Source organism: Gopherus flavomarginatus, chromosome 2 (genome assembly GCF_025201925.1).
Source record: "Gopherus flavomarginatus isolate rGopFla2 chromosome 2, rGopFla2.mat.asm, whole genome shotgun sequence".
Classification (NCBI taxonomy): domain Eukaryota; kingdom Metazoa; phylum Chordata; order Testudines; family Testudinidae; genus Gopherus; species Gopherus flavomarginatus.
The window spans coordinates 276,976,665-276,989,186 of NC_066618.1; the positions used below are offsets into that span (position 1 = coordinate 276,976,665).

Below are 12,522 nucleotides of genomic sequence, written 5' to 3' on the forward strand. Positions count from 1 at the left end.
CATGATTATTCAACATGAAACAGTAATGAGTATTGAGAAGGAGCTGTGAAAGAGAGAGAGTTAAATATCGGTAAACGAGTTACATGAGAAGTGATTCCTTCTCTCCAAAAATTTAACTACTAAGGTCAGTCTCTCCATGAGTTCTGTCTAGGCAGAACCCTGTGCAGAACTTACTGCATAACCAAAGTCTAATATTTCTACCTGTAAAGATAAGGCAGTTTTGACGAAACATGGTCAGAATATTCAGTCCATTACAAATCCTAATGTCCACCTTGATTCATCTTAGCACCCTATATTCACACTGGCCAGCTTTTACATTTTTGTGATGCCCCAGGATGTATCATTCAGTGAAGTCAAAGCTACCAATTGGATCCCTCTGGGATTATGGAGGCAGCCCACAGGACAGCAAGTCAATTGCATTTTTATTATAAAGTAAACTTTCAGAAGTTGGTGGTATGTTACTTTAGACGCTTTCATCTAAAACACAAGTATTTTGCAAAAACAGGCTATAACACAAAACCAAAGACATTTTATTAACTTAATTTTACAGCCTAAGAGCTACATTCAGAAAAGGATTTAGGCACCTAATTGCTACTTTAGGCACCTGAATCCCAGAACCAGTCCCCACTGGGATTCACAAAACCACCGCTCAGCTGCCACTGAATCCTGTCAGTTCCCAAACTCACTTAGCACCTAAGTCTTTGTAGTAAAAGCTCCTTTAAGTGCTTCTGTTTCTGCCTTTGTGCTCTTCAGCTGCACTCTCAGTGTCCAGACGCCACACTGTGATAAATGAACCATGGGAAGATAGATGTTCCTCTGCTTCACTTGGCTGCAAAGTTTGATCCAGCAAGCAGGCTAAGAGCTCTCCTACCAGATCAAGGATCTTAATGAAAGAGTCATTGGGCGCAAAAGAGAGAGAGAGAAGGAAAATGATTTTATAGCCTGGTTAGAGCACTCACTTCAGAGGTGGGAAACCTAGGATCCAATCCCCCTGATCCAATGACTTTTTTATTTATCTATGCACAGTGGAATAACTTCAACAGGAGAAACTCTGGGAGCCCCACATCAGAATATCCCCTAGCCTGGTGCTTAGGGAACTCATCTGAGAGGTGGCAGATCCCTGTTCAAAGCCTTTCTCCCAATCAGGCAGATGGGAAACTTGAACCTGGGGTCTCTCATATCCCAGGTTAGTACCTAGCCACTGGGCTACAAGTTAAAAGGAAGGTCCTCCTCCATCCACCCTCTCCCTCCGCAGCTTCTTGCAAAAATGGTGTAGACGCCTAATGCCAAGAGGGTTTGCACAGAGGGGGGCATCTCCCTCCAGGCTGGATTTAGGTGCCAAACTCCTTAAAGGAGGGAGGGAGGGAGGGAGAAGTCTTAAGACATATCCCTCTCCTTGGCATCTTCCATTGGCTAGCTTAGGCGGGGAGCTGCATAGCGCGTGACTTTTGTGAATCCCATTCTTAGGTGCCTATCCCTCTCCATTCATTGTACAGGAAGCTTGAATGCCTAATTCAGGCTTTGTGGATCCCAGTGATTTTCTAAGAACCTAAAAGTTAAGCATGGTAACACTCAGCACTGCCATGCCTTTATGAATCTAGCCTTAAAAGAACAGACAAATATTTTGCAAAATGATGCTATATGCAGGGCCGGCTCCAGGTACCAACAAAGGAAGCAGGTGCTTGGGGCGGCCAATGGAAAGGAGCGGCACATCCAGGTCTTCGGCAGTGGGTCCCTCAGTCCCTCTCAGAGCGAAGGACCCACCGCCGAATTATGAAGTGGCACAGTAGAGCTGCTGCCAAAGTGCCGCTGATCGTGGCTTTATCTTTTTTTTCCCCTTTCCCCCCCGCTTCACCGCTTGGGGCGGTAAAAAAGCTGGAGCCGGCCCTGGCTATATGATAAGTTACCAGAGCCTCTACTGGATCACCTCCATAGTTAAGGAGAGATCCAATGGTAGCTCTGACACCACAGAATGATGAAGCAGATTTAAGTAATATACCTGTATCTGAGTTCCAATATCAATATCTGAGGTTTAAAAATCACATTCTTCTTTTCTTCCTTGTTACTGGGCAAAAGACCCAACAAAGCAGAGGAAACTGACTATAAAGGGGAAGCAATGAAAATGACTGCACAAAGTAAACAGATTAAGAAAAATTTTGTTTCTAGATTTCTTCCATTAGGTATTTCACTTGTAACAACAGGAGATAAAAGTGTTCTGTCAGAAGTATGATTTAACCTGATAGTGTCCCTTTAAATTATAGTTCAAAACTATATTATTTGGTTTCTACCTTACCTTATCTTGATATTAAAATGTACGTACGCTTTACAAGAACAAACTTCTTTTGTCTCATTACCTTCTTAATCCAGTGGCGATATTCATTGACACCAAAGGTTTTTTTCATCCAAAGGCCATAAATATAGCCAGAGATTCCCTTCAGCACCCACTCATCTGACCTGAAATAAGAAACAACTATGAACTCTGTCTCCTTGACTTGCAGGGTATTTTGAACTAGCCAAGGGCAGCTCATGCTTCACTGATGCACACATTTCAGCAGATTATGTAACTTCTCAAGTCTAAGTCAATAGGAGCCTGATGAGCTGTGAACCGATTTATGTGATTTCTGCATCTGGATGGGATTCATGAAACCAAAGAGCCAGCTAAAACTGTGAATTTCTTTTACAACAAAAGCCCAGATTAAAATACACCTCTACCTTGATATAACGCTGTCCTTGAGAGCCAAAAAATCTTACTGCATTATAGGTGAAACCGCGTTATATCGAACTTGCTTTGATCCACCGGAATGTGCAGCCCCGCCCCACCCCCCGGAGCACTGCTTTAGTGCGTTATATCCAAATTCGTGTTATATTGGGTCGCATTATATCGAGGTAGAAGTGTATAAACAATTATCTTAGCTGAAACTGTAACAGTAAAAAAGATTAGAATACTTACTAAAGTAAGTATTAAAACCCATGTTGGTCTAGATAGTCTTAATTGTTTGAAAGCTATTTTAATGTGATAGACAAGAGTTAGACAGTACAGTGCACAGAAAAGACTGACACAAATAATCACAACTGTAAGTATGTACAAAAGTGTACTTAAGGCTATACAAATATGAAAGAAGCAGTTCCCTCTACTCAGTAGACTCTCTCATCAATATTGAAGTCAAAATATATTAATTGATTCACACACAGATTCCAAAGCCAGAAGGGACCATCATGATCATCTAGTCTGTTCTGTATAATACAGACCACACAGTACTTCCTTAAAATAATTCCTAGAGAATATCTTTAGTTTTGCCACCCCAACCATCTCATCCTTGGGTAGGTGACTTTGAGAAGTGCATTCTGAGGAGGAATATGGATCTACAGAAGGAAGCTGTTTGGTGAACAATAGCATCAGTTTCAAGCACAAGAGTGGCATAGAAGGCTGTAAAGATGTGAATAGGAGAAAGAGCACAAAAAGGGCCCCTGTAAGGTGCACTAACGCCTTGTCTACATCAGGAATTTACCCCAATTACAGCTATTAGTGACCAGTCGAGTCTTCAGCACAGCTAAAATACATCAGGGCAAATAGTTTACAGTAGCTTTGCCTAGTCTACACTAGAAGTTTCAACTGGTGCCACTAAACCAGTGGCAGGTCACTGATGGCGGAAATCTACTGTATAGACAAGACTTTAAATGAATACTAACAGGCTGATGGACAGGTGGGTAAGAATAGAAAGAAACTGCAAGAGATTTAGATGGGTAGACTTGTACAGTTATGAAGGTGAGGCGCTCTCCTATCCTAGCAAACTTGCCCAGCCAATCCCATTCTCTTTGCTCCCAGACTTCTCCCTCCCCATGCCAGCTCAGAGGTCCAGTATCCACCTTCACCAGGCTCCTTATCATAATCTACTAGTTCTCCCACTCCACAAGTACCCTTTATTCCTTCTGAAATCTAGTCAGGCTGCTTCCTCCTCCACACTGCCTGGGTGGCAGCAGATGGCAATACTGGGAGCACAAAAGAAAAGTCTCCGTGCCATCAGTTCTAGTGCCATGTACCACAGCAGCCTGCAGTAGTCGGGCGCAACAATTACAGGGAAAGTCATGATCAGCCCCTGCACCTCTAATGTAGGTGGAATCTTCAGAAAATGTACCTGTCAAACTCTAAGAAAATGTGCATAGTGTAATTTCTCAAAGGTTTATAACTTAGCCAAATTTGGGCAAATTTTCACAGAAACAGCAAAAGGCACATCCTTCAAACAAAGGCAATCCCTCTGCCAAATTTCAGGTCTTTGCTCCAAAGCACAGAGGCACTAGAGCTTCTCAACAAAAGAGCTGTAAGAAATTTTTTTAACACGGGGAAAAATATTTTAACTAATCTATTTTTCTTAAAACATTTGAGGCAGAGAGCTGACATGGAAAATTTCAGCCCAAATAGTTAAGATTTGGCAAAATGATAAGCAACTTTATAAAAAAAAATCTTAATAGAAAGCATTGGGTTACTTTAACTAAAAGCAGCACTAATAGCTCTGCCTATAACGTGAGATTAATCTTCTTTGTGCATATCTAAATGCCCAGAACCACTGTTTATCATATCCCTGTGAGATACCTTTTCTCCTGAACAGATTAACCTATCCCAGAACCAGAACTCACAGCCCTGATCAGCTTGCATGGGTCCAACAGCTACAGGTCTCAAAAGTCTAGTTAGGACCCTTCATTCATCATTTTTTCATAGAACCCATACAATTTTTTTTTACTATTACAATCAACCTCTAATGTAAGATTCTGATCTCCTAAGATTTAGTTCTTTTATTCACTTTGCCCTACCTTATTTGATAATGATGGCATATATTAGGTTATATAATTTCAGTAATTAGTAGCTGGTGGGAACAATGTTTTTTCTTTCAGTGGGAAACCGAACAATTTCTCTTGAATTCTTATTCACTGATGAACCTAATGATTTGTATTATTTCTTCTAAGGGTACTGTTTCGCCTACCGTTAGGTGAAATGCAACATGCAAATTATACTTCCAAAATATCCTATTACCATTTTGTATATAGTACTGTTTTATGGTACTCACCAGGACATTCTGGATATAAAACAGCCAAAAAATTGCTGAGCCAGAGCCTGAGCTAAGTATCTCCTTGTCAGCGGAGTCTCATCTATAATCATTGCACTGTGTAAAAGATTTGTGCTAGATCAAAACAAAAAAAGAACATAAGCACAATCTACAAGAGAAGGAAACACAATCAAAACAAAATACGAGATGTGATACTATAATCTGGGAATCTTTCACTTTTTTGCCATGCAGAACTTAATTTCTATTTTTTTCTAAATAACCTAAAGATAGACTCTTTAAATAACCTAAAGATCTCCATCTGTTTCCACATGCATACAATGCTTCTGTCCCAAATGCAGAACTAATGCTAGTTTGCTTCTTATGTTTTATCTGGTGAAACTCTATGGATACATGGCACCTTCTTCCAGCTGAAGAAATATAACAAATTGTCAAAAACTTCAGTAAGACAGCTGCATTTTATTTAACACAACCTTAAATGTTTTGTGTGACAGCAATTCTGATTACAGAAAGCAAAATGCAGCCTTGCAAATGCTGGGTTTTGTTTTGCTATTTCAAATATAAATGTCTTTGTAAAAAGTAGGAAACTAGAAACTTATGTTAAAAGAAAGCAGTATGGACAAAGGCCAATATTTTAAAACTTGGGTGCCTTAAGTCAGGCTATGAAGCCAATATGAGTTGTGGACATTCCACACCTTTGCAAATCAAGCCCTTATTTAAATGCCTAACTTTAGACACCCAACTTAGAAATTGTTGGCCCTAATCTTCTGATCATCAGAAAAGGGATGCAGGGTTCTCTCTCAGCACAAATTTTTAGATACATGAGTGCTATAAATACTAACCTAAAAATACTCATGGAAGCATAAGCAGCTACTTCGACATATGCTTCGTCTACAAAAACAGTCTTGAAACAGGAGTAAGGGTAGCGACAGGTAAGAATCTCCTCATAGAATTCAAAGACCTCATGAAGATATGACGTGGTGTGTTTGAGCAATGGGAGAAGCTGTGGTAAACAAAAATGAGTCACCTAAAAAAAAACAACGAAATTAATGTAACAGGAAACAACAATATTTAAATATATAAATATCAAATTTTAACATTACATAGAATTTAAAACAAAGAAAAAAAAAGTCTAAAGAAAAACAGTGTTGTTCCTATGTAAGGGTACGTCTACACTACGGGATTATTCCGATTTTACATAAACCAGTTTTATAAAACAGATTGTATAAAGTCGAGTGCATGCAGCCACACTAAGCACATTAATTCGGCAGTGTGCGTCCATGGTCCGAGGCTAGTGTCGATTTCCAGAGCATTGCACTGTGGGTAGCTATTCTGTAGCTATCCCATAGTTCCTGCAGTCTCCCCCGCCCCTTAGAATTCTGGGTTGAGAGCCCAGTGGCTGATGGGGCAAAAATCATTGTCGTGGGCGGTTCTGGGTAAATGTCGTCAGTCATTCCTTCCTCCGGGAAAGCAACGGCAGACAATCATTTCGCACCCTTTTTCCCTGGATTGTCCTGGCAGACGCCATAGCACAGCAACCATGGAGCCCGTTCAGCTTTTTTTTTTTTTTTTTTTTTTAACAGTCACCATATGTGTACTGGATGCCACGGACAGAGGCGATACTCCAGCGCTACACAGCAGCATTCATTTGCTTTTGCATGATAGCAGAGACGGTTACCAGTCGTTCTGTACCGTCTGCTGCCGGTGTAAATTGGCAATGAGATGACAGTTATCTGTCCTTCTGTACTGTCTGCTGCTATCATGGGTGCCCCTGGCTGAGATCAGCCGGGGGCGCAAAGGCAAAATTGGGAATGACTCCCCGAGTCAATCCCTCCTTTATGGTTTCTAAAAATAGAGTCAGTCCTGCCTAGAATATGGGGCAAGTGTACTAGAGAACCAGTGTATCAGAGTGCACAGCTGCTCTGTGTCAGATCCCACAGAAATGATGAGCTACATGCCATTCACAGGGGGTGCCTCTGCAACAACCCCACCCGTTGCTTCCCTCCTCCCCCAACCTTCCTGGGCTACCGTGGCAGTGTCCCCCCCATTTATGTCATGAAGTTATAAAGAATGCAGGAATAAGAAACACTGACTTGTTAGTGAGATAAAATGAGGGGGAGGTAGCCTCTTGGTGCTACGACAGTCCAGGCAAGACATTAAGTGGTGCGGGGGAGAGGAGCCCAGCATCCCGCTGCTATGATAGTCCAAGCAGGACAGAATCTTTTCTTTACACAGGAAAGGGAGGGGGCTGACAGAGCTCAGCCCCCAGTTGCTATGATGAAGACGGTTACCAGCTGTTCTGTACCATCTACTGGGAATGACCGGGAGTCATTCCTATTTTCACCCAGGAGCCCCGGGCCAGCCTCACCTGAAGCCAGCCAGGAGCACTCACGGGTTGATAAGAATGACGGTTACCAGTCCTACTGCACCGTCTGCCACCGGGGAGGGGAGAAGAGCGGATACTGCTCTTCACTGCTGCACCATCGTGTCTACCACCAGCATTCAGTAGACATAGGGTGACATTGAAAGAAGTAAAGAAACGATTTCTTTCCCTTTTCTTTCACATGGGGGTGGGGGGAGTAAATTGACGAGCTATACCCTGAACCACGCTGGACAATGTGTTTGAACCTACAGGCATTGGGAGCTCAGCCAAGAATGCAAATACTTTTCGGAGACTGCTGGGGACTGTGGGATAGCTGGGGTCCTCAGTACCCCCTCCCTCCCTCCATGAGCATCCATTTGAGTCTCTGGCTTCCCGTTACGCTTGTCACACAGCACTGTGTAGCCTGTAGATTTTTTTTTCAAACGCTTTGGCATTTCATCTTCTGTAACGGAGCTTTGAAAGAACAGATTTGTTTCCCCATACAGCAATCAGATTCAGTATTTCCCGTACTGTCCATGCTGGAGCTCTTTTTGGATTTGGGACTGCATCGCCACCCGTGCTGATCAGAGCTCCACGCTGGGCAAACAGGAAATGAAAATCAAAATTTCGCGTGGCTTTTCCTGTTTACCTGGCCACTGCATTCGAGTTCAGATTGCTGTCCAGAGCGGTCAAAGTGGTGCACTGTGGGATACCGCCCGGAGGCCAATACCGTCGATTTGCGGCCACACTAACCCTAATCCGATATGGTAATACCGATTTTAGCGCTACTCCTCTCCTCGGGGAGGAGTACAGAAACCGATTTAAAGAGCCCTTTATATCGATATAAAGGACTTCGTAGTGTGGACGGGTACAGCGTTAAATCAGTTTAACGCTGCTAAAATCGGTTTAAACGCGTAGTGTAGACCAAGCCTAAGAGGCCACTAGAACGTAACAGAAACCAACATTTTTATAGCTCTGGTAACAGGTATCATGGAAGGAAAGGACACAGTGATGCCAATCTTAATTGTGAGAGCTGCAACAGAAAAATAATTTATTTGAAAGGTACTGTTTAATGAGTCAAGGTACACAGGTATGCAGTACTAAACTTTTAAAGTAAGCCCATTCAACAGTGTGCACTACACGTCAACATACAGAGACTATTTTGGACCAGGAGATTGGGAAGCATTACAAAGGATGTCTACCATTCAAAGGCATAACTTTTTTTTTAAATCCATCAGTGACCATGTTGAACTGTGTTCACAGGTTGCTGTGCAATTGGTAACGATGGACCTAATTTTTAAGAATTATGACAGGTCTAACACCATTGATTTCTGTGGAGTAACATCAGCCACAAGTGTCCTTGGATCAATGTCATTAGTAGCCGCCAAATCATTAAAACACTGCAGAAATGCCATTTCTGTTTCTTTATCACTGGATTTTTCAGATCACTTCCACTAATTTTTATAATAGATATATTTCCCACCACATTTTTTGAAAAGTTAATTCATTCCTGTGAAAGATACCAGACAGTCAGCACTGGAGATTAAAGTCTTCAGTTTTTCCATAGATCAAATACAGCATAGACATCAGTAGTGTAGGTTTGCCAACAATACCCTCATCATGCTTGAACTCCAACCAAGAGCGACATGGATGGGCCACTTCCTGGGGTGAAAAGGTAGTTTAATTTGCCTGCCTAGTTCATCTTCAGTCTCTCTGAGAATACAGACAAGAGTATAAATCATAATGGCTCCTTTTGTGAACATGGACAACACAACCGGCCACCATGAAAGAGACTCTTGCTACGAATTTATTTACATAAGCCACTGAACTACGTGGTAACAGCCTGCAGTCACTATGAACACTGGCTTGTATTTAAACCTATTGGAAAAGGTATCCTTTTACCAATTCCAACTAATCTAGTTCCCTGACTTCTACCTAGAGTTTTATTTCAGAGATACAAAACACTACCAGGATTTACAAAGGTAACACTAGATCAGTATCATCCCATAATTGTACTAGCAGAGACTGGTATGCTAATCATCTATCTTTCTTGGACTGATACTTGCTGGATCTAGCTAAAGGCACTAAAATGAAATAAAGTTACCAGTTCTCTAAAAAGGAGAGTCCTCTGAAGATTATTACCTCATGCATGTATGGATCAACAAGGATTTCAAAGGGTCCTATAGCCAGAGAGATGTTAGAAGCCGCAGTTGGAATACTCAGCATGTAATGAAAGGTCTTCTTTCTCATATCATGGGTATATATTGTTTCCACCAAATCTCCATTTGAAACAGCCACCATTGCAGCATCTACTGTATATTCTAGTTTCCATGTGCACAGTTCAGAGTACGAATCAACACAAGGAAACCAAAATCTAGGAAAAAGATTAGGATGTTAAAAAAGAAAAGAATAAGAAAACACTACATACTTTTCTTTTTTATGATAAGTTTTTCCGCTCCAATGCCAGGCTATATATATTCCTAAATACTTTGGTACTTGGTATGCAGGCAACCCCACTCTATAGCTCTCACTATGCATCAGCTTCACACAAGTCTCCCAGCAGTGGAAGCTTCTTTGCTACTGTTTCCCATTAAATTATGCCATGCAGACTTTAGAAATCTCCAGTGGTTCATTTTGTGCAAGACTCTGTTGAATTAACTCCAAACAGAAGTTTGAGATTAAACAACTGACATTTTCCACAAGAAACTAAATTAGAAAACCACGGAATTATTACTACAAGTATTTCCAATATGCTGAGATTCAGTAAAATACTCAAGCTCCGTTATGCAATATAACATTTGAGGATTAAGATTCTTACCTTGTAGAATTCTGATATCCACAAGAAAAGACATGGGCCCCTCTCTCTGCCATGCTACCTTCTACATTAGGCACCACAAAATGAAGGCCTCCCTTTGGCTGGTCCAGAGAAAAATTTATGTGCACCTTTAGGACTTTTAACTCTACAGCAGTAAGAAAGCAACCATGTGTTTAGTGTGTGTATGAAAGCAATTCATATAACATTTATTTTACAGGAAACATTCACAAGGTTCAATCTTGCAAGGTACTGTGTGCCCTCAACTCTCATTAACTTCAAGGGGAGTGAAGAACATTCAGCAACTCACACAACTGGGCCATTTAAAGCTTAAATATTGTAATGTACCATCAAGATATCAAACTATTTTCTATATTAAAAATTTTATATTAATGAAAACCTTCACTTGTGGTTCCTTTTCACCTTCCAATGCCCCAACACTAAAACATCTTTACCAGGGCTTTGGAGCTGTGCTCCAGCTCCAGGCAAAAACCTGCAATTCCAGTGCTCCGGAGCTGCTCCGCGCTCCAGCTCTGGGCTCCACTCCAAAGCCCTGATCTTTACACTTGCACTGTAACTTCTGATCTGTTTTCTCAGCTTGCTGAAAATGTTTTCCACAAAAATTACATGTAATATCCACATTTTATCCCCTTTCTCACTTGCACTATATTTCTTAAAATATCCTACTACAGTTAGAACTTTGTAGGCAACTGCTAAGTGTCTTTGCTTTTGTTTAGTTTCCCAGAATCCTGGGTGTGAACTTATTGCTATCCTTCTTTGCATGAAGACTGACTGCTCAGAAATGAAGTTCAACTGATTTGTCCACTAGATTCCACCACAGTCTCAATATATCTGCGGCAATTAAGCTTCAAAGTGACACTATCAACTTAAAAATATTATCTGAAAACATTTTTTCCAAAATTCTGATAAGTAACACCTAAAACAGTATAACTGAAATGGAGGAATTAAAATATTTCTTTCTAATTAAGTTTTGTGCATTTGATAGCAATGCATGCACAGTTTTCCATGTTAGTATGGATCTTTCACACATTAACAGGAAAATGTGGTTGTAAAATCACAAAAATTGATAGGACAACTCATTGGAAGTGCAGAACCTTAAACTATCTTACATATTTAACAGAACTGAATTCAAATTAACAATTGTCTCTTGAAATACTTGACATTTATATGGCACCTTTTATGCAAAGATTGAATAATGCTTTATAAATACTATACCTAAAAAAACAGCTGTGGGGCAGGCAAACAATATAACTATCTTATAAATGAGGCACAGAGAAATTAAATGACCTGCTCATAGCCACATCAAATTAGTGGCAGACATGGAGCGCTTGAAAATGTGGTGCTTGAGAGCACTAACCACCCTGTCCCTGGTTAAAACACCCTCACAGAGTAGACTGTTTGCAAGCAAAAAATTATACATTTGACTGATTGCCTGAGTTTGGCACATTTTTACTTCCTTATTCACCTTTCCTTTGGAATATGCTTAGATAACTAGGATTAAATGTCATTCATATTAGAAAACAAAAGTATGTTTAGACAGTTAAAGCTGCGTCAGGAAACATCCCATCCACCAAGAATCCTAAAAACATGGATATATGAAGGTAAAGAGGAAGACTTGTGCATTTCACTGCACCTCCACATTGCCTAGAACAATGTTTCTCAAACTGAGGTCTGCAGATCCCCTCGGGGTCCGTAAGGGTACTCCAGGGAGTTCATGGGCCCCACTGATCAACTCAACTCCTTCCCCTCCCTCCCAGCACCTCCTGCACGATGGAGAACAGCTGTTCGACAGCATCCAGGAGGTGCTGGGAGGGAAAAGGAGGCTCAGGAGAGGGAGCAAAAAGAGGTGGGGAAGAGGAGGAACAGGTGTGGAGCGGGGATGGGGCCTTGGGGGAAGGGCTGGAATGGGAGCGGTGCCTGGGTGGGTGCAGTGCTGGGCAGGGGCTTGGGGGCTTTGTGAAAAATTTTAAATCAAAATGGGGGCCCTCGGGTTGCTAAAGTTTGAGAACCGCTGGCCTAGAATGTTGCCATCAGTGCACTCCAACACTCCATAATGTTTCATTTCCATCTCCAACCACAAAGGATTATGTAACCCAACTTGATGAAACATCCACTGTGAGCAACATCTTAGTTGGAGTACATTATTGACAGTGTTGTAGGCAATATGAAAATGAAAAGGAATGCACAGATCTTTATATGTTCAGTAGTTATTCCCTGACTGCTTCCTGGAGTGGGGCGTGTAGCTTTAATCAATAAATAATGATGCT

General features: G+C 41.3%; 1 protein-coding gene across 3 annotated transcripts in view; it reads right to left on the minus strand.

Moving 5' to 3' along the window:
• Positions 1 to 12,522, minus strand: part of TAF2 (TATA-box binding protein associated factor 2) — a 112,233-nt gene that overhangs the window by 74,960 nt on the left and 24,751 nt on the right. For all 3 annotated transcript variants that reach the window (XM_050940611.1, XM_050940613.1, XM_050940612.1), the window contains exons 5-9: positions 10,241 to 10,382; positions 9,565 to 9,796; positions 5,903 to 6,087; positions 5,064 to 5,177; positions 2,355 to 2,454 (exon numbers count right to left, since the gene is read on the minus strand). In XM_050940611.1, the coding sequence (XP_050796568.1) occupies positions 2,355 to 2,454; positions 5,064 to 5,177; positions 5,903 to 6,087; positions 9,565 to 9,796; positions 10,241 to 10,382 (773 nt within the window). The remainder of the gene's footprint in view (positions 1 to 2,354; positions 2,455 to 5,063; positions 5,178 to 5,902; positions 6,088 to 9,564; positions 9,797 to 10,240; positions 10,383 to 12,522) is intronic.